The sequence below is a fragment of the Leptosomus discolor genome, chromosome 3, assembly GCF_034619465.1.
Source record: "Leptosomus discolor isolate bLepDis1 chromosome 3, bLepDis1.hap2, whole genome shotgun sequence".
NCBI classification, from domain to species: Eukaryota; Metazoa; Chordata; class Aves; order Leptosomiformes; family Leptosomidae; genus Leptosomus; species Leptosomus discolor.
In genome coordinates, this window is record NC_141393.1 from 61,584,153 (window position 1) to 61,607,135 (window position 22,983).

General features: G+C 39.1%; 1 protein-coding gene across 2 annotated transcripts; it reads left to right on the forward strand.

Moving 5' to 3' along the window:
- Positions 1-95: 95 nt before the first annotated feature.
- Positions 96-22,481, forward strand: MIER1 (MIER1 transcriptional regulator). Of its 2 annotated transcripts, XM_086462175.1 has the most exons (12): positions 96-226; positions 5,467-5,634; positions 8,131-8,263; positions 10,485-10,549; positions 10,871-10,943; positions 14,125-14,276; positions 14,809-14,890; positions 16,199-16,293; positions 16,807-16,934; positions 18,547-18,686; positions 19,565-19,685; positions 21,101-22,481. In XM_086462175.1, the coding sequence occupies exons 1-12, from the start codon at positions 128-130 to the stop codon at positions 21,189-21,191; spliced, it is 1,347 nt and encodes a 448-aa protein (XP_086318301.1). In that variant the 5' UTR covers positions 96-127; the 3' UTR covers positions 21,192-22,481. The 2 variants fall into 2 exon arrangements, with proteins under 2 accessions (XP_086318301.1, XP_009951181.1); XM_009952879.2 differs by lacking the exon at positions 21,101-22,481 and having other exon boundaries at positions 19,565-20,594.
- Positions 22,482-22,983: the final 502 nt, after the last annotated feature.

Here is a 22,983-nt window from a genome sequence, read left to right on the forward strand (position 1 = left end):
TAAAATGTCACCAAAATAAAAAATTAAACCTATGAGGCCATGATCTAACTAAAAACATTCTTTAAAATGTTTTCTATCAGGAGGTTCAGCAACATCTGATGACCATGAATTTGATCCATCAGCTGATATGCTGGTGCATGACTTTGATGATGAACGGACATTAGAAGAGGAGGAAATGATGGAAGGAGAAACAAACTTCAGTTCTGAAATAGAGGATCTTAACAGGGTAGGTGGCCTTAAGTAGTCATAAAACATAACCATAGCCCATAGACTCACACAAAACATACACAAACAGCTTTTTTCCCTTATGTTTGGAATTTAAAAAAACTACCCCTAAAACACTAGTAGGCAAATAGTATAGATGGGGGAAAGGGGCTGAGCTAAATTTGCAACTCTTGAAAGTTGGGAAAAGGAAAGTGGCACATAAGTACTTAATAATGTATAACACTGTACTTGTCCGGTTTCTTTTTGTGTGTATGTGCTAGTGTAGGGTTTGCATTCTAGAGCAATAGAAGTTAAAGCGTGCTCTGACTAAACTCATATATTCCAGTGTTGTTATTTTCTAAAGGACTTGGACTTGATTAGTGCATAGAGATTTTGATTATTTTTTTTAATTCCATAATTTTACATTTCTTTTGCATTTTTATACAAACATTTGTATAATACTTTAGTGGAACAAATAGGAGCATCTTCATTTTTAAGACAGAGGAAATGGAGATGCAGATGAAATTATTTGCTCAAAGCGAAGAGTTGTCAGCAGAGCTTGGATCAGAACTCACAATTATTGTTAATAGTGATAAATCTTAAAATGTCTGTCTTCTGAAATAATTGCATATAAGATTTATTTGGCATTTGAGGTTATGCCGTCACTTATGTATTGTCTTAAATTACTTCTCAGACAGGAATAATATTCTTAAACTAGAAACTAGCTTTATTATAAATGCAAAATAATTTAGCTACTATCTGTGACCTCATTGGCTGAAAAGGCTTCCAGAACTGATCACTAATGATTCCCAGGTGCATATTTGATGTACAAATGCTGTTTAGTATAAGTGATTATGTCAATATGACTTTAAATTACTTTAGTGTGTTTAATCTACATTTCGGGTGTAAATAATAATTTCTTTCTGGTAATTTTAGGTTTTATATTAAATGGTAAACACAAAGATAAATAAATAGTTTGTGAATCTAAATATGCTTCATCTAGATTAAATGAGAAACAGAGCTCCACATATAGGTCATGTGGTTTTTAAGTTGAAAATGTATTGTTTTTTTTTTTCCCCCTCATATTTTGTGAAGAGTCAACATCTGGTTGTATAATTCTATCACCACATTACAATGTTTGTAACTGTATTTTAGCCATCAGTTTATTCCCTCATATCTTGGTTGTCGGGGCTGCAAGTTTAGAATTTCTCCGTGTGCCAGCTCTTTTGTGGTCACAACGGTGAGCAATGGTATCACTTGGATTCGCGTTGCTCCCTGTGTTGCTCTTCTCCGCAGAATGCTCTTACAGAGTGGCAGAGGTCTTGCGGTCAGTTTGTACGTGTATTTCAGGTAGGGCTTTTACGGAGTTTGAGTTGCTTCTGTGCCAGCAGGATCTTGCTAGAGACCTGTGGCTACTTCTGGTTGTGGACTAGCAGGCCACACTTCAAGGCTTACTTTTATCTTTTTTTATTTTTTTTTAATTTTTTTTAGTCATAGGTGATAGGCAATCTGAATCTCAAAACTATTGCCAAGACAAGTGCTGTCCTGTCTTTTTCTTTCCCCTGATACTTACGTGTATTATTTCAGATTTCCCCCAACCTGTGAATGTGCCCGATTTACTAGCTTGGCTCCTTCAGAGACGAGGTGGCAGTCAGGTTTTGCAAAAGAATTTTGGAATCTTAATGATTTAACTCCTGATTGTCATAAAAATTACACCTTCCTCTGAGGGTGAGGATCTTTTAAACTCATTGGTTGAAACTCTGGTGAATCTGTATTGCATTAGTACTTGTGGTTGAGCAGCATCCTGCATTTGTCTGTGCAAGTGCCTGTACACGTTTTTGTCTAAATGGCAGAAGGATATCTGTGTCTAGAGTCCTGAAGTCACCCTCTGTGCTGCTGTAGTATACAAGAAAATACAGTTCCCTGAAAGCAGGACAGTACCTGAAGGAAATCAGAAGTACTGGATTTGGTGGTTCTCAGTGATTTCTTGAAAGGTGAGAGCTTTTCTTGGGCATGAAAGCTCTCTGTGAGGTGGTGCAGCAGGCTGTCCTTGATCGTATCCGGACATGTATTTAGTAATACTGGTTTTGTATGTAGGAGCATCTGTACCAGATCTGACCAAAGTCCTGGCTAACCAGTAGTCCTTCTTCAGCAGCCTGAGAGACAGTGCTCAGGGAGGTGTGCCTGGGATGAGGCACATCTCTTGGCATCCTGAGTATATGCTGACACTGCAGTTTTCCAAAATGCAGGAAACTTGGCAGCATAATTTTGGTAGTTGGAAACTGCATTCACACTCTGTCTTGGAGATAATAAATGACCAGGCCCCAGCAAGTTGCAGAAACTCAACTTTCTCCTACTCTTAGCTAAGCAGACTGTGCAAAGCATCAGCTAGAGGGAGTGTTACGTGGAGGATTTGACAAGTGCAAGGCCAGGTTCTTTACCATTGTGCTGCCCCGTCTGTGGGCAGGGCACTGCTGGGTGGTGTGTGTTGGCTTCCTGGGTGCCTCTAGGAAGTGGTGAGCACTGCCCAGGGTGCTGTGTGTGGTGCCTCCCTGCATCGCTTACAGATTTTTAAGCCTTTGACTCCCTCCCTTTTTTCCATTTGTTGTTCCATACAGTCACTTGGTTTCTTGGGTTTTCTTAGGGTTATGCACCAGCATCCTCTTGTCTTTAAATGAGACACCCATACATGGAAGCACGCAGTGTTTCTCCCAAATACTCTTCCAGCCTCTAGCAGTGTGCAGTTCAGCCACATATGAAAAAGATGTTTCTTTGTCTGGAATGCCTGTCAGTCGTCTTTTTCCTTCTCCTGTGGATTTGTCCATTTGATTTTTAACCTCTGTAAACTTAGTGTCCGTGAGGCGTGTGGCAATGTTGCACAGTTCATTTAGCATGAGAAGCATGTTTGTTTTTTCAGACCTGTTCTGTGTTCATTTCAGTGGTTACCCTTCAGCTCTTCAAGTAGAAGAGTGTACAGTCATTTATATTTACCTTCTCTGTGCTGCTTCTGATACAGTTAGCTGTTACATCACTCCCCCTCTTACCTCTACTCCAGACACATGAGTTGTAATACGTTTCTTGTTATTAAGCATCTTCTACATAAGAAATTGATGTGTCTTTGATAAGACTTGCTACTTTTTTAACCTTTCCTGGTTTTGCAGTGTCCTGAAACAATACAGAAGTCACAATTTGTATTTTATCTTGGAGAGTTGTTGTCCCTTGGAGCTTTTTGAATTGTAATGGACTATTTGAAGTTAAGAGGCTCTACCTAAGAAAAATGTTGTAAATACAATGCCACTTTCCTAGGTAACATGTAGTGAGTAATATGCCTGTTACATGGTTCATACATACCTACGAATTGTAGTAGAAGTTATTTTAAATTCTTAGTCTGTATGTACAAATGGGGTAGTGGTGAGGAGTACTTAAAGTACATTACTTTCTGAAATGTGCTGGAGAACATTTGTTTGCATAATTATGAATAGGATTTTTCTGATAGCTGTACTGTCATGTTTTAATTGAGATCACAGTCCTGCCATGTTGTCTGTGTCAGTAAAACATTAATTCCCCACTTCTAAGAGTTCTTTCCATTAAATGATAGGTTAGGGACCAAGAAGTCAAGAGGGAAGGTGAGGACGTTTAGGTCCGCATGGTCTGCATCTAACCAAAGAGTAGACTGGTAAGTGGTAGAATGGCTTAGGTAAAATAAAATAAAATACACAGACAACGAGCACTGGTAACCCCTGTGTTACTCTTATTTTTACACAGCAGAACTATATACACTTGCCTTTTGTAATTGGTATTGTTAGTATGTTTCCAGAAATTAGAGGTGTGTTGGACAGTGAAGGCCCTTAGGGTGGGAGTTCATTGGAGGAAGTCTAAGGGCAGCCAGTAGCTAAAAAAATCTGATTATCAGCCAAGATGTACGTTGCATACTAAGAAGAAATATTTAAAGCAAGCAGACACCTCTAAATAATAAACAAAGGGTTTCATCTTGTGAGAGAGATCATTTTCAAATGCTCTGTGAATGTTTCTGCTCGGAAAAATCTCGTTGGGGATGCCATATACTGCCCCTGAAGGCTGGACACTGAGGTATTAAAAGTAATAAGTAATTTGCAGACCTGGCAATTAATCATTTTTATTAGTAAAGTGAATGCAATTGGTAACAGTTTGGGAGCCACCAAATTTGAGAACCGACTGTATCATTTGATTCTGTCTCTTCAGAGTGGTTCAGCATTCCAAATATAAAGTTTTTTACATGTGCACATATTTTAGCAGATTTGCTTCCAACCGTGGCCGGTTTTGTAGATGCCTAGCTTAAACTGTGTATGCATCTGTCAACATTACTACTATCTTTACCTGGATATTGGGTGATCTTGAGTATCAGGTGATCCTTCACCCCCATCCAACCCCTCATTTTTTGTTCTGCCCAGAAAGAGGAGAGATACAGAGGGACGGAGAGGTGCGTTTTGGGTGTAATTTTGTATTCAACACCAGGGTTGCAGAACTGTGTGGAATTGTCCCCGTAGCACAACTCCGCAGACAAAGATTTAATTCCATGTTCAAGCCAGGTGCTGTGCATTCTGGTCCTAATTCTGCTGAATTCTTGGAGACACTGCAGAAATCACTGCCTTGCACTAGGACAAGTTCCTGCCTGCAAAAATTGTCGATATCTTAGCTGTCTGTCTGAAGCAGTTGCTGCTGATACACATTTTATCTGTTTTTTCCTCAAATATGTACAAAATACTAGGTTTTTTCAGGTAGTCTTTGGGAGGTAGGTTCCAATAAGGAGGGCATCCGCTCTGTGTACTGAAGGGGTATGGTGTAACCACATGGAACCTGCGTCATTGCAATGCTTGTGTTTTAGTAAAATGGTAGTAGACAAGTACCGAGGGAAGGGTGGGGCATACTGCCCTTTGGTACCCTTCTAATGAGCTTTATGGCCCCTTTGAGAGTGTCCTGGTTTGAGCAGGAGAGTCTCTCTTGACAGAGGGATTGCTGGTGTGTGAGGTCTGCTATAAATTTCTAAAGGATTGGAAAATAAAAAGTTCCCTTGCATAAAAAAGCCGCACATTTTTCTTAGGGGCCAAAACTTTGGATTTTGACTGTCCATTCATTTTGGAGTGGCCATTCCTAGTATACGTGATCGTCACCTGTCTGTTTTTGCTGTGTTGTGTTTCATGTGCACACCTTTAAGCTGTAGAGCAGATGTGGGGCGTGAAGCATTTTTGTTAAAATCTCCAACTTTGTTTGGATGTTTATCAGGAAAGTGATATGCCAATCCAAGAGCTCCTTAGCCGTTACGGCTATGATGGTGCCATTCCACTCCAAGAAGATGATGACGATGAAGACGATGAAGAGGAAGAGGAGGAGGGAGAGGATGATGATGATGTCGATAATGATGACAACAGTGGCTGTAGTGGTGAAAACAAAGTAAGTGTTTGCACTGATTTGAGACTGATTTTCGTACAGCCGTGGTGTACTAGACAACCACCCAAGATGCCAGATCATGGCAGGAGTAATTCGTAGTGTAGTTGATTTCAGATGCTTTGTGTACTGAACTCTAATGTTTATTCCTAATTACCCGTCTGTATTTCTCTTCATTGCTCTCAATTTCACCCATAGCATTCCAAACTGTTGGCAAATTAGAGTGCATGTATACATATAGCAGCATGTAAGAAGGGATTCTAGTTGTCCTTCAGAAATAGTCTGACTTCAAAACTGGTGCCTGAAGACACCTTTATAGATATGGCTGAATACTTGCTTCAAGAGGAAAAGCTGATCTACTGAAACTGAACAGTGAAGTGTGGAATTGAGTTAAACATGTCTCTAAGTATTGGAGATTGCTGCAAGTTTTCTAGCTTTGGCATTTTAAACTGTATTTTTTTCAGACTGGCTGCCCTGGTTGTTAACGGAATCTAATGCTTTGAGTCTTTGCAAAATGCGTAGTTTTGAAATTAGCATCTTTAAAATCCTGTTCCATGTGCTCTTCAAATAAATTTTCTGATTTTTGAAGAGTCTTTCCTGCTTGTGTATGTTATACATATTTGTGACAACCCTGTCCTGTCAGGGGCACAGCTGTAACTTCTCCATTACTGGTGGCATTCAGAGTTGCATCCTGAATTCCATTAAAATATGAAACCCTTTGTATTGTCCGTAACAAAAAAGCTTAGGAGTTAATGAGAGTTGCATTGCCTAGTCGGGCTTTAAAAAGGATACATTTTGGGGTTTTGATATCTCACCTGTTTTAGAATCTCTGGAATGCAACACAGAGATGAGGAATGATCTATCTCGTGCAGAAAATGGAGTTCTAAGGATTTACAAACTCCCTTGACAGATGCTGTAAAAGATTGCTATTTGTATGGGTTGAATAGTTCAAAAAGAGGAAAGATACATAGTTATATTATGCCCCAGAAGGTTCAAGAAGCTAGAGAGGGGGAGAAACTTACATAACGTGAAGTATGCAAAATTAAAATAAGACACAAAGTGTTTTATTTTGTTGTGCATGCTGGTGTCCCTGAAGTCTCCTTTTCTTCTTGTGCCCTCTTAGTTGCTTCCTGACACAACTTCCGTCTTCTGTGTTCTCACAGCCTTCACTGTAGTTGTCCAGTTCTGTTACTGGCTGATTTGAGATACTGCCCGTCTTTTCTCTTAAATGGATAAAATCTCACTGTCTCTCACGGCTGTCGGCAGCAAGAGGAGCCGTCTTTGTCCATCTGCAGGGCACTAACCCTTTGTAGCGTGCTGCAGAAGCAAGTGTGTTCCTGCCCGTCGGCAGCAACAGCTCCCAGTCTGGCACCATAAGCACGGCCAGTGGTTTAGCCTAATTGCAGACTTGGCTCTGTGGTTAAATCGGAAGTATGGGTTCACCTCCTCTACCCCGGATTTGATAGGGTTGGAACAAAGGTGGTGAGGAGGACTGGGCACAAAGAGAGCTAGCTAACCTGTCATGATGGTTTGCCTCGGGGTACAAGAATGAGAGCTCTGAAACGCTTGCATACTCTTAGCAGAGTGGCAGTAAAATACATCTGTGGGGGTGGAATAATTTTATAAATCATTCAAGCTTTCTCTGCAAGTGCTCATCTTTCAACAGCTTATTTAGCTATACTGCACTTAGCTATTTTCTATTTTTAATCTGCTTTAAGCTGCACATGTGATAATACTCTGGTTACTGGTAAAGGTACACGTAAGCATGTGCTGCGCCTAATGCTTCTGTGTTAGAACTAGCAAGTGTGAGTGCTTACATTGTGATAAAACACATAAAAGATATTGACAACGTGCATTGAAATAGGAAATACTAATATTTTCTTTTAACCTTTGTCATTTTAATTTTCCTTAATTGTAATAATTCCCAGAGTTGTTGTGGTTTATCTTCTAATAAAGAAACTTGTTCTAATTTTTGATCTTTTAATGACTCGATGTACATACTCGAGTCTGCTGGTACGCTATTCCTGTGGGGTTGAACCACACTATTGACATTAATTTTTATGGAAAGTACCATTTCCATTTGATTGAGAAAAGTACAGCCAATAAATAGTTCCTCCCCTTTTTATTGAAAATTCATAAGGAAGGGTTTTAAAGACCAAAGTAAAATTTCAAGTTAAATGGAATTAAATTAAAACTGCAAGGATTTGCTTGACTGATTTAAAAAACTAGATGTGATATTTAATTGTGGTTCATGTTTCTGATTTGTCTGTCAGAGTCTGAGAGTTAAATTGATCTGCTTAAAATCCTGGTCAATAAATCATATGATATGTTTACACATTTTTGTGGCTCAGTCTGGACAGGCCACAGTCTATACTGTCGCTTCAAGTCAGATAAAAGATACTTGGGTTTGGTATATTGACAATGTTGGAAAAAAAATTGCTAGAATAGTGTCTGCCACATATAAGGGATAGCTGATCTCCTGTTTGCTTTTTTGTATTTAAGGAGGAGACCATAAAAGATTCATCAGGTCAGGAAGATGAGACACAGTCATCTAATGACGACCCAGCACCGTCTGTCGCTTCTCAAGATCCACAGGAGATAATTCGCCCTCGTCGATGTAAATATTTTGATACAAGTATGTACAGTTTAGTACTAAGCCCGGTAATCTCAGTATGGTTGACCTTTGGTTAAGAACAGCTCCAGTTAACTTCTGTTTCTGAAATGTGCATGTTGATACCTATAAACATTTGTTTGTTCTCTTTCATAACACTGCTCTTGGTTATGCTCAGAATAATAGACGAAAAAAGGCCTATTTTTAGCTGAATGCTAAAGCTTCTCTGCAGATAAGGGACTCTGTATAAGGACAGTAGATATTCTCTCTTCTTAAAGGATTAGATTTGTGGAAAAATTTATATTTCTACAGTTTTGAAAAAGCAGGCTCTTGGACAGTGGAAATTCTTTCATGACGCTGCTCCGAGTGTTCTAACAGTCCAGTTTATGATCCTGCAAACTGGTTTGTATAGATGAGCCCTTCAGAAAAACTTTCTTGTCCGTGGAGTCCAGGTGCTGTAAACGACCATTTAGCATGGTTTTACCTTACCATTGGAGTTTCAGCTGCCAGTTCACACTAAGGACGTAGGTAAAAAGTAGTTGTAAGTAGGAAACACACTGTTCTAACTAGGTAATTGCTGCACGGCACGTGATTATTGTGACAGGGCCTGGTAACACTGGGCTGTGTACTCATGCAAAGAAGGTGAGGAGTCCAACTGAAGGAAAAAGTAAAAGCTGAAATGTACTAGAAATAGAACCCCAGTTTTCTTCAAGATCAAAAATACAGGAAACAAAAGCAATGAAATCTGGAAAAGGCCAATAGAAATAACTTGAAATAATGAAGGGGGAGATAATGATGAAGAAAACTTGCTTCAAGAATTCCACGTTTCATACTGTTGCCACCACGTTTCATACTGTTGCCAGCATTGTTGACTGATTATTTTCTCTCTTGTTTTAAAATTTATTTTGCATCCGTTTGAGACTGTTGAGCTAGTGTTATGTAGCTGTCCTTTTAGACAACTCCTACTTCTGTGGCAATGGGATCTGAACCTAATTGGATTGGAACCCTTTAGTATTGAGCTATCAGCAGGGCCATTTGGACAACAGAGTTTTACCTTTCTTTGATGGAAATGGCTGTCACCAATGTTTGAATTCCTCCTGTTCTATGTTTTAACAAACATTCCTGCTTTTCTATGTTTTAAGAAGTTAAAGAAAAGGTTCCTTACGACACCTTACGCTTGGTACTTATTAGCCATGACATTGTAGAAATGCAGTTCTCTGATTCGTGGTTTATTTTCATTCAAAAATGCCAAGGAACCACAGCGTGTGGCTGTGCAGAAGATCACAAATATCTTAAATGAACTCTGTTTTTTAAACTTAGCATTAGCATAATGCAAGTGGATTGGATTAGGTTTAGGGTTTTTTACAATGTTCGGCTGTGTATAGAATGTAATTTAACGTACAAATAATTTTAGTACTGCTGTTATCACATGCTATACATAAACCAGATATTGCATTTGCTTTCAGTACGTTGTGAAAGGCAACTAGCCTATATCATAACAAGCTTAAATTTTTTGTCAGTCCTTATCTGAAATAATCTATTTTAAATGCTGCTGCGCATCTCTGAACAGTAGGTCCAAGCCTACTAAATCCCAGTGAGACCAAGAAAAGCATGCTTGCAGATTTTTCTCATCTTCTGCTGTAGTCTACCTTCAATTCAGTGGTAGCTGCTGTAAGGGAAAAAGAACAGCAGTAACTAAGCTAGGAGCTCATTGAAAAGGGTGTTGAAACCCACGTGTGGATGCTGAACATCCACATAAAAATGCCTTCAGAAAGTAACTGCTTGTAGTAAATTTGAATGCGGATCATCTCAACTGCTTCAAAACTGGGTGGGGGAAAAGAAATTTTAATGAGGCAGTAGTAAAATTGATGGATGTATTAATTTGTGCCTCAACTTTTCAGAGCCTGGTGTATATCTTAATGCACTCTCAATGTGAACATCGGGCGCGTCATTTTTTAAAGTTGTCAATACTGAAACATTCAGTATTGTCACTAAAACTGCCGTTCGCACTTGTGTGGTGTTAGATAAGATGGCAGTGAGGCAGAGCAGGCTGCCCTGTGGCTGGAGGCTGGTGGGGTGAAAGGCTGGGCTCATGTCCCCCTGTCACCCATGCTGCAGTGCTCCCAGGAGCTGGCTCTGATGTCCCAGGCCCCCTCGCTTAGACCACTGTGCTGGAGGCTGGTGTTGGCATGCATGGGCCCAATCACAGCCCATTTTGGGTAAATGTTTGAACAATTTCTTGTAGATAGTGAAATAGAAGAGGAATCTGAAGAAGATGAAGATTATATTCCCTCAGAAGACTGGAAAAAGGTAAATACTAAGGACTGTTAAAAAAGCCTGTATTTCATGAGTAATGAGTTGATCTGTTACCTAGTAACTCTGAGCTTTATAGATCACCCAAATCCTCTACAGTTTTTCCCCATAAATAAGAGTCTTGATAGTAAGAAGTGTTGAAGCCTCCCCAAATAGTCAAAAATCCATTTCTACATAGTGCCTGTTAACTATATTTTTAGATTTTGAACAAAGAAAATTTTAAGGGGTAAAAAAAGATGTGGTCATTTGCTTGTTTGCTAACAAAAAATGTCACAGCTGTCATTGCTTAACTTCTTTTTTTCTGTTATTTCAAAACAGGAAATCATGGTGGGCTCTATGTTTCAAGCTGAAATTCCAGCTGGCATATGCAAATACAAAGAGAATGAAAAAGGTGAGACTTAGCACTATTACCATTATTGCTATGTTTGAGATTATTTTCTAATGGGGAGAAAAAAAGGATTTGATTGATGTCATGTGTGTTCATCTTGTACTTCACCATCAGAGCTTGAGTCTCGGAAGGGGAAAAGAAAGATTGTATCGCTGGCCTGTTGCCTATTGAACCCTTGTGTTCCAATTTGGTAATGTACACAAGCTTTCTATATAGCTTATGTTGATCTCTTCACCTAATATATTTAGTTTATGTAAACCAAAATAGAAATAAAATAAAATTAAAGAAATAAAATAAAGAAATTGTGTTGCTGGAATTTGATTAACACATTAAAACAGGCAAAATGGTACCAGCAGCTTTGATGCTCACATTTTATAACTCTTCAATCAATATTAAAGAACCTCCTCTTGTACTTCTGGAGTTTTTTTCCAGGAACTTTTCCCCCTGCTCACAACCAGAGCCTTTAGCTGTATGCTGTCAATATAATCAAGTCAGGAAAGGTAGGCTCAGTTTAAACCCAGCTGTGAGCCTAAAAGAAGCAAATTTTCCTGCTCATTCGGCCCATTACTAAGAATTTGTGTACACTACAGGTCAGTTTCAGACTGCCTCTTTTGTAGTTTTATATGTTAGTTTTCAAACTAACCAGCACAAAACTCGGTCCCTTCCTAGAATCTGGGTGTATACCCGAGCAGTAAGAGTTGTCTTGCTTTGAGCTCCAGGCTGCGGTAGCTATGCTGTAGCCTGATCTAGCTAGAATCTGTCTAAAAAGAGCATCAGTCCTGCTGTTGACTTAGAACAGGCTCACACTGAAGCTCTGGGCTTCGTAGCCAGAGAAGTTGAAGAGAACGTGATTTAAACCTACCTGAGAAGTCAGGAGTTTCCATTAAGAGCAGAAAATGGCAAATTAGAAAACATCTGCTTTTTAGCTGTGAAGAAGTTGTTCTTTGCATGCTTTCCTGCTTCTGTCTGAAAATAGAGCTTGAACTATGTATTTGCATGAGATGTAGTCAATGATGCTTTACTGGTTGCCTGCTTTTCCTGGTATTTACTCAGCTCTAAATGGCTTCTGGCCTCCAATAATAAAGAAGATATGGCTGCTTTGTGCATTGAGTAACCTATATAAAACAGTTTTTCATAGTCTTGCACACTACTCATTGCAGAATGGAAAACCTACGTCATGGGCAAAAGTTGTTGACAGGAAAAGTTAAATTTTCACTAGTCATGCTAGAGCTATTCTAGTTTTATATACCAGTGGCGTTTTATATCTTCTGCCACTTCTTTCCTTTCTGCTGTGTTTGGATGTAATCTTTGACAACACTCCAACTGGAATATTAATGAAGCTTAAAAAAATTGAAAAACGTCTGAGAGTATGTATTTAGTACTTCCATGTTCATATCCCATCATCTGAGTTGTCCTCTAACAAAAGAGAAATTCAAATTGTAAAATTCCCAAGCACCAAGACGACTAGTCCTTTCATATCCAGTCCTGTGAGCAAAAGCACCAAAATGCTAGAACTCTTAAGAAGAACCGCATTGCTTTTCAGAATGTGTTCTGACATGCTGCTGTGAGGAAAGAACGGCCTTGTAATCTACACTGAGCTAATTGCAGTAGACTGCTTCTCTGAGAAGTATGAGACTAAACAATTTCAGGTTATGAAAAATCTAAAAAATTAAAATGTATGTTTTTGAAAGGCTTGGACTTGGAAATCAAGGGATAGCTCTGAAAGGTGCTGAAGCTGTTTTGAGACTTACTGTCCGCTGTCCTTCATAAACATTGCAGTGTACATAGCTTGCATCACTAAGGGTGGCTTAGAACCAGTTATCAGTTATCTCCTGAAAAGAACTGTTGCTTCCACTCAAGTTTGTATCCCCGGGTGCCGAGAATCATCATCTTCAATGAGCAACCAAACATCAGATTAGGACTAGCTTTGGAAACAAAAAAGCTCCCAGGAAGTTGTTGGGAGCTGTTTCCAAAGAGTGTGTCGTTCGTGAAAGGAAGCTGTCTGTCTTTGCAAGACAGTTAATAATTTTTCTTAGCCGTTTTGGGGTTTTATCTGTAGTCTACTTTCATGTTAAAAATAGTTTTTTTCAAGTAGGGATGCATCTAGCTGCCACTCTGACCTTTCCACCTGCACAGGATGCTGCTTCCCTTCCTGTGGTGACCATGCTTTCCCAAGTGTTCACTCCTTTCTCTTGTTAAAGGTGCTCACCGAGCTAATGGAATCAATGTTAACTCTTGCTGGTTTTTGTAAGGTTGTCTTTCATTGAAAACTGGGCCACAAGCGAGGTCTGGATACTTTCCCGATTCTAGGTTTTTTTAATAACCTGAATTTTGCTGTACTAGTATTTTAATCCTGCAAAGCTTGTAGGCTCTTCAAAAACAAAAATGGGAGATAATTCAGAGGATATATAATTTGGCCATGTTTTTCCCCTTAATTTCAGCTTACTATGGCTTCCCTGGTCTGAAAGCTCATGCAAAAGCTCTGAAAAAACACTAGAGATTTGGTAGTATTAAAATTCAGCCTCTTCACCTGAGTGATTTTGTTTTAGAAAGTCTTTCTTGGAAGTAGTAGGAAGTCTTAGCAAAGTTTCCTTTCAGGAGCTGTTTGACTTCAGAGTGTCTGGCATCTGGGTGTCATCTTCCCTGGAGGAGTGCACCTTGTTGCTGGCTTTTGCCAGCCGTGTTAGATAAGGCTTTTAGATTTAGTGGTCCAGACACCTGGTGGTGTTTTGGGCACCATTTTTTGGTGGTGTGCTTTTTGGTTTTACGTGACTGATCCTCATCATCTTACAAGAAAACTAATTAAATTTCTGAAATAGTTTTCTGTGCCTGCTGGCTGCCATCAGCAAAACAGTGCTGCCTTAGGAAAAGACATGCTGGCGGGATCGTTCAGGGACTGTGTCAGGAGGAGGACAGGAAAGGTGGAGTTTCTGAAGTTTAATAAATGGGTCCTGGAATCTAGAGCACTGATTCTGCCAGAGATTTCCAGACAATGTAAGGTATAGTATCCTAGTCATTTGGATCACTGCGTTCATGAGACTTTTACCTGTCCTTGTGTGTATTCTGGATTAATGTTGGTGCTCTAGTGATCTTCCAAGGTTTAATAATCACTAGCTTTATAAGAGAGAATAAACTTCTGAATTGTTGGTTTAGCTTGCTTGTCTTTTTCCTGTGGTTAATGCAGTGTATGAAAATGATGACCAGCTGCTGTGGAATCCTGACTTCTTACCAGAGGATAAAGTGATTGAGTTCCTCAGTGAAGCTTCAAGGCGTACAGGTGATGAGAAAGGCCTAGATGCAATTCCTGAAGGATCACATATTAAAGACAATGAGCAGGTATACAAGAATAATTAGGATTTGTAGTTTAATATTACAGAATGAATTATCCCTTTATTTTATTTTACTCCCAAGAATTAAAATCATGTTCCTTGTGGAAATAGAAATATGATGGGCTTTTTACCTTTCAACAAATATTAAACTGTTAACTTAGGCTTAACGTATCAGTGCATTGTTTTGTATATCAATAATTGTGTATGAATGAGTTCTTTCAGTTACAGATTTTTTTAAAGCTATATGAAGGGGTACTAACATTTATCTTCATACAAAAAAAACCCCATCAATTTTACAAACTTATGCAGTGAATGAAAATGTTCAGATACTTTGCCTGAATATATTCTTGGTTAAGTAATTAGAGATTTTGAAATTTAAACAGAGGAAATATGTCTTTGTGCTGTCTTAAATTATATTACATTCATTCAATGAGTTTACTTTTAATCTTTTCTTAATACGGTATTATTGATTTACTAAGTATGCTTGTGTGGCACAACATAAATTGAGTGGTTAAACGTGTGTCTTTTCATCTTTCCAGGCATTGTATGAACTGGTTAAGTGCAATTTTGATACTGAAGAATCATTACGAAGGCTGAGATTTAATGTAAAAGCAGCCAGAGGTGAGCATACGCTGAAAGTTAAGGTTATATTGTTGAACTCTCATTTTATTTGTTACACAGGTATTGGGTTTTGCTGTCAGCAGACTGAGAAATTTTATTAGAGCTTGACTGCACATAAGCCGTAGATATCAGTGCCTATTTAAATGCAACCTTCAGCGAACTTCTTATTGTTCTCTGAGAGAATGAAATTAGCAGATGGAGTATAAACAGGCACATGCTCAAAGAGGGTGTGTAAATGAACTCCCTGTCATTAATTAGAGCTTTATATTTATATCTGTGACTTTAACAAAAAATTAAAGTTTAAAATTACTTCTTAGCAACTGAATTGTGCATTTCTTGGGCATTTTGTTCTTTGTTCTTCTAGACATTTCAGTCATCAAAGTTAATGGAACAAACATGAAATACGAAATGAAGTAATTCACAATTCTAAATACAGGAGAATGAGCATCTAAACCTTTTCTTTAACAAAGTATAACACTAAAAAGACCCTGGTCTTAAAGATGCTTTTGGAGCCTTAAGCATCTCCTGTTTTGGTATTGATCGCTATACTCAAAGGAACAAGAAACTAAGAGAAGGCACAAGTTATTTTCGTTGCACATTGATCTGTTGTTTCTGCTTTCAAACCTGTGGCTTCTCCAGACTTTATTGTGCAAATCACAGGACAGGAATGATCAAATAGACAAGATTAGTTTGTTCTCCCACTATTTTAAACCTTATTTATTTGTGACCTTAAGAATCAATAAGGCCACATTATATTAAGTTCTTAGAAGTGTGGCTGAAAGTTATTAGGGGTTTCAGTGGGGCCAAGATTTCCCACCTAATAGTGTGAGCAGTGCAGTTTCTTGTTCTACCTGACTAGAATTAACAGCCTATCGTTGCTGGCTCTTGCCAGCAGGAAAGATCTCTTTCCTTGTTCCTTTTCCCCCGCTTCTTCCAAATACCAGCAGCCAGTTTGAGTCTGTAGCATGAACTCCTTCATGCTGTGTCCTGGCTTGAAGGATACCTGCTTCCTGTGGTTCCAGGTGCAGGGTGGCGAGACCAGGTTTCTAAGCCCTTCTTCCTCTTTCTGCTGCCTAGTTATTTCCCCTGACTAGCTATTTCAGGCAGCCAAATTTCCCACCTACTCACTAGAAGGGAGAATTTTCCTTTTTGTACTAGTAAGTGAAATTTCTGGAGGTGGTTCTCATTTAGTCAGCAGCTGGTGTAAGAAACTTGAAATCCACGTATGTCTTCTGTCACTTAAGTTTTCTTTTATTTGCCGTATGCTTTTTTGTTAAGTATTTTCTTTATTGCATTTTCTTGCTATAGAAGAATTATCTGTTTGGACAGAAGAAGAATGTAGGAACTTTGAACAAGGGCTGAAAGTCTATGGCAAGGATTTTCATGTGATTCAGGCAAATAAGGTAAACACTGATTTTAAGTGTAGATCTCACTTCTTTTTTTTTAAGGAGATGTAATTGTAAATAAATTCTTAACCTCAGTTTCCTTCACAAATTACTATATTTACTTCTTCTAATTCTCACTACTTATATGTCCAAATTGGTGTCTCAAAGTGCAGAATTCTCTGTAACTGTGGCTGTGACCCCAAAGTTCAGAAAGTGCAAAAATGCTGCTGTGCATATGTACGGGCAGACCTGCGTCCCTAGGGTCTTGCTCTGGTCTTGAGCAGACTGGTGAAACAGGCTTGAGTATTTCTCCTGAAGCTGTTGCTTGCAGCACCTTGTGATATCTACAGCATTCTTAGAAACACTGTTAAACTTTGCACTTCAATTTCTGGGCCGCTGAAATTTTCCACTATTTCCTATGTTGTATAAAGAAGCATTGACTTTGAATTTCACACCTTTTGGTTTAAATGGTAACTTTTTGCCAAAAATGTATTTAGATTCACCAAAATTTGCATGGTACATATTTCCTAGGTACGAACAAGATCAGTTGGTGAGTGTGTAGCATTTTATTACATGTGGAAGAAATCAGAGCGTTATGATTTCTTTGCGCAGCAGACCCGATTTGGAAAGAAGAAATACAATCTTCATCCTGGTGTCACGTAAGATGTGCATTATTTTTATGTGTTTTTACATGTTGGATCTAAATCTTTATTTTATGCTTCTCTAATCTGAAATGGTAGGGCAACCGAGGCATTCCGTAGTCTCAATTTGCAGCAGGAAAACGGCCAAGGTGTAAGAGAAGCTTACTAGTGCGTATAATGTAATTTCTAAAATACATTTACTTGGAATAAGGCCAACAATTGCCATTGAAGAACTCTTTCATTTAGCTTGTTTTCTGTTTAAATGTTTCACAGATGTAACATTGCTGCAAGTATGCAGGGGTTTTCAAATGCTTGTTTTACTTTAAATCCGTGCTTTATACAAAGGCATTAGTTTCAGGTGGGATTTGTGGTCACGCTGTAGTATACTCTTGAAATGTATTGTTTGGCAAGAATTCTGGCCGACACTGCCCTATACTAGGGCTTTTTTGGTTGTACATAGCGCCTTTCCCCATTCACATCTCTGCTAGGCAAGGAGGGAAGTGCCTGTGCATAACTTTGTGTTCTCCCTCAAATCCGAGCAAGTGAGCCAACATACTCGTCTGCCTTTCATTCCAATGCTGTGATTTTAGTACCCAGCTCTTTCCACTGACTTTCCAAGTCTTTTTACTATTCTTTTTCTTCCTCATTTGGTCCTGGCTTCTCTGTTGATCCTTCTTTTGAATATTATTGTTTCTTTAAATGTTTTAGAACTGTGTGTTGGACCACTGAAGTGAGCTTGCTATGTGAAGTGGACTGTTACAGAGAAGCGCCCAGAGCTCCTGGATATTCTTAACTAGTTGTCAGGGACTGTCTGTCTCCTCTTCTTCTTCCATCTTTGTTTTTTCCCCAAATTAGTAGAAAATTTTGGTTGTTAATCACTTAAAACATTCTCCGATTCTTTTGCAGTTGACTGCATATGGTGATCAGAAGAAGTGTCATTAAGGATTGTACTTGTCTATTCTTGAATGATTTTGCAGATATATGTGGGAATTCAGGGTGCAGTGGCTGTTCCAGAACAATTAGTGTGAGGATATGCTATTGCTGGAGTTAATCCAGACTAACACCATACGTACAAGGGCTTTGTTTGTTTAAATCTTTCATAAGAGATTTACTGTTAGTGACCTAAATTGTAGGACTGTAATAGATTTCAGATATGGGAATGTCTTTAACTCTGAAGTTTTTCATTTGCTTTCTACTGTACCCCTTTTGAGTTTGTATGTGCACAAAACTTACTTGCTTTAATTGTACGTTGTGGCTGCCGCCACAAGTTGCAAGAACTTAGTACGAACCTGCCTGAGAGCATCACCTTGAAAACACAGTCCACAGCGTCACAGCATGTTGAAGTTGCTGCTTGTACATGATCTTGGAGGACTTAGCATAAACACAGGCTGAATTTATATAAGCTGGCTGCAGCAATTGGTCAACAACCACGTAGTTGCTGTGGACAGACCATATGTGGGCCAGTTAACACAGGGGATCTTGATGTTGTTAACTTTGTAAGATTAAGTCTGTGCATTTCAAAATCTGAACTGGTCACGCTCGCAGTATGTGCAGTGACTATTTTCGTACAAATAACACCAATCCTTTACACAGCAAGGGCAATGCTGAATGTGCTGTTTCTGTTATGTAGAGATTATATGGACCGTCTCCTGGATGAGAGTGAAAGTGCTGCTTCCAGTAGAGCTCCGTCTCCTCCTCCCACAACTTCCAACAGCAGCACCAGCCAGTCTGAAAGGGAAGACAGCACGACCAGCAACAGTAATCAGAATGGTAAGGGTGTGCCTGTCCCTCTTGAACGGAGTTGCCAGATCATCGCAGATGAGGAGCCAAGTGAGAAAAACAAGCCTATTTCAGTTTTAAATATTTTCCAAGGTGTTAGTAGCTTGAAGTTAAAAATGTCTTTTGAAAAAGCTACATGTTTGCATTTAGCCCATATAAATGGGGCTAAATTTATCATATAAATAAATACTGAAGATAAATCTCCACTAGAATCTTCCTTTTAGATGCAGTTAGTCTGTCCTTGTCTTCCCCACGCTAGTGTAGATGTGTAGTGCTAACTTTGTGAGGAGACCTGTGCAGGATATTTAAAACAACTGGAATGGGAACTGGGCTATTGTGTAGCACGCACGCTAGTGCTTCGCCGGTGCTTGTCTTGGGAACGCCATTAGCTATTCGTAGCAGACATGGGGCACTGAAGGGTAGTTAGGAGTGGGAGAAGAGCCAGGGCACGATCACTCGTGAAGGAAGAAAATCTCAAAAGCAAGCACAGCTGTTGCGAAGGAGCTGAAGTAAAAGCTGTAGCAAGAGGGGGGAGAAGCTTGGGGGCTGAATCTGGTTGTGAAAATCAAGTGGAAGCTACAGAAACTGCTCAGGTGAGGACAGTCCACCTGCAGCTTGTACAGTTATGGGATTCCAGGACATTTTCTTGGCTGCTGTTGCTTCTAAGGGCTTCCATAAACTCTGTCCTGATAAGTCTGTCATTTGTATGCAAATAAATCACTCGTTCATCACACAGGGAGGATACGCAAACAATATTGGCTTTTTAGTACCATGGGACTCGTTAGAGTTCTGCTTTATCAGCCTATCACAGGTTGTTCTGTCACTGGTTACACTTCTATTCTCTTTCTTACCATCTGTCTCTAACGCAGGGGTGTCTGCTAATGGGCCAGGTGAGATACCAAATAAAGATGAAGCAAAAATTGAAGGATTGCATGTAAATGGACCTACCAGTGGCAAGAAAACACCTCACACGGATCTGGATACAAATGGGTATGAAACTGAAAACCTTTCCGTTGACCCAAAACTTGCTCATTCAGCTTCCAGAAATGAAAATGATTTGGAAGAAAAAAATGAAAGACCTCTAAAAAGAAGAAGAATTAACAGCAATGGAAAAGAGAGTCCAGGTTCTTCAGATATCTTCCAAGAAGCAAACTCACATGGGAAGCTTGAAGAACTAGAAACTTTGGATGACTGAATGCTAGGAGCTGATTTTATTCCTTGGAGTAAATTTTGGGTGTCTAAAATTTTCAGGGTTGATGGGTTACCTTACAAAATCCAGTTCCGTAGAACAATCTGCTGAGAATTTTTTTCCAATACCTTCTAGTTGTCTCTCAAAATCTGATTATTTGGGTTTTTTCAGTGCTGAAAAGCAGTAGGAGACTATTCTGTTTCTCAGAGCTGGCAACTGTAGTTCTGGGAACTCTTAAGGCTCTTAAAAATATTTCAGAAACAAATCAGTGAGTTTCTGTCAAAAATACGCCCAGCCTAATACATTAAATTTCTGTGTGTAATACACTGTTTCAGCATTGTACAAGTGAACAAAGCATCATCCTATCGAAGCAGGGGCTGGTTCAAATGTCACAGGAAGTTAAAATGAAATACAGAATGCCAAGACACGCATCAGAGTAGGCACAGAGACTTCCACTCACGCTAGCGAGAGGAAAGTGTCATCCCATTGTTAAGGAACCTTTATGAATCCTGAAAGTTATGAGCACAACTATTTTTATATATAGAAATTTTAAAAGGTAAATAAATAAACCAGGTCAGGTTTGTATATGTAAAATTGTTGACATCAATGATGTCTTTCCATATTCTTTATCTGGGCTAAAGAAATACATTCTGTATTTTTCCAGATTTCTTTGTAGCCTTTGAAAGATTTTTACAGTACTTATGTCTTGATGGAACTGTCCTTTCTTAAAACAAAAGCTTGTATAATTTTCTTAACTTGTACAGTTGGTAAACTTTTATGAGAGAATTGATATCCTGAGTCTAATGTCAGCTTCATTTTATTTTGCTGAAGTCTTTTTTAAAAAAAAAAATCAACGACAAAAAAAAATCCCAGACCAAACCAATTGACTTAAAAAATGCTTATTAGTCACTAAGGTCTTATTTTCTTTTCAGAAAACAGTAAACAATTAACATCAAGAATGGTTAGAACTCATTTGATTTTGAAAACATGATTTTTCTTACTTTTGTTTTATGGCAAATAGTGATGCTAAAAATTCGTTAAGCATGATGCTTGCGTTGCACAAATTTTCTTGCTTTCATTATACATTTTCTTGGTTTATTTTGAGCTCAGCTAAATGCTGAAGTTTACTGACCCTTGCTCGCCAAGATCAGGTGTTAGATTATCCAGTGATTTATCTTTGGTCTATCTGTCATCTTCTATATTTCACCGAGCACAGGAAGGGTAGGAAATGGCTCACGGGATGGCGGCTGCAGGGGTTGGAAATGGACGTGCAGCTGGTAACCTGGTGCCTGATCTTGAAGTTCTGAAAACGAGTGGACCGTACACGGCTGGGTGTTTTGGTGGGAGCAGAAACCGCCCATACACACGTACAGCGTGTGCACGTTCATACAGAGAGAGAGAGTCACGGGTGAGAAGCGAGCGTAGGTACGGTAACTGTTTTAAGATTAAAGTGTGAGAAATGAAAATTCTTTATAACTGCGTGTGGCGGGGGGTGATGCCCACTGGCATAATTTGAAAGTTAGTGAATTAGGGTTCACATCCATGAAACAGAAAGGTTTTTTAACACCGGTGTTTTGTTTTGGGCTTGTTTGTTTTTTTTTTTTTTAAGCCACAGCCACACATCTACTATATTAAAAATAGGAAAACTTGTTCATTTGTATACTTGATAACCTTGTGTCCTCCTCCCGTGGCTCACAGGAGTGCTGTTAATTTGTAATTGGTTATTTTTACTTAAAGTTTATGAGTCTTGACAATTCTGGTTTTAACTCTACGGTCCTATGGTTTGAAACTAATGTATCAACCTAAAAAAACCCCAACCAACTGCTAAAGGTTTTGTTTGGTTTGTTTTCTCCTTCAACTATGTGTACTTGGACTTTACGGTCATTAATGAGCCAAAGCCTCTGGACCCGGCCCGGCTCCATCGCCACGATGAGTCCCTGGGGTGCATCACGTGAACGAGCCCGTCACAGGGGTTCGCCCGATGTGCCTGGAATTAGCCAGCAGCTGACATGGAGAGGCACCACAGTGAGGTTTGTTAACTATGGCCTGCGTTAATCAATTAATTCAGTGATCACTCGAGTAAGAGGTTGCTGTTAATTTAGAGTCTGGTTTATTAACGGAAACCCAAAGCATCGCAGCCTTGTGTCAAAGACGGTCTTGAGACGGTTTCAGACTGAGGGCAGTGCAGTGCTTCTAAGAGTCTTTGCAACTAGAGCCCTACTTTCAGTTTTATTTTTATGCATTTTTTTTTGTTTGCAAGTTGGAAATACTTCCACCAATTTATAGGAAAGTTTATAAGTAACTTGTCTCAGGCTTGTGTGAAATACAGCACTGTGTATACTTTCAGGAATGTTGCTTTGTCTTTTTATCTTACCTTTTTTTGGTGATACGTAGAGGAGACCTGACATTCCGTAATCAACAACTATGTAATGCTCAGCTAGACTTTAAGAATATTTAATTATAATTTACATTTTGTTTATGCTGGTGTTTTATACAATACTTTGTTCATGTTCTTCAAAATGCAGCCACTATAACTTGATTGTCATTGCACTACTAAAGCTATTTAAAATTCCAGAAATATAGTAACTTTGACTTCATTTCAAGAGCCTTCAGTCCAGTTTGGAGCCCAGAAGGGTTTGAACGTGTTTCTGAACTGTGTTGAAAAGCCCACAGCTCACATGTGACACGTGGGGACATTTTTCAAGCACTATTGTGATGGGTTCAGCTGGGGCGGGTGGCCTGGGTTCATGAAGTGCTGTAAGAAAGACTGCAGCCTGAACAGAGACTCCAGCTCAACAGACCAAACTAAAGGATTAAATGTGATATGAAAAAAAAAAACCCCACCCCACCCCCCCAGATATAGAATGTACAAATTTATACATTTTTCCACCCATAGTAATTTTGCACTGTTAGTAATTCCCTTCTCTTATCCCCATTCCCCCTCTGCAATTCTGAAAAAGCTTATTAAAATATTTTTTTAAACATATTCCCTGCATAAAAGAATTCTGAGTTGTTTGATCAGAACAGTGCAGAGTATTTCTGCTTACAGAGGATGTGATGACCCTGTCCCATTGTGGCAGCGTGTTACTGCTGTGGTGA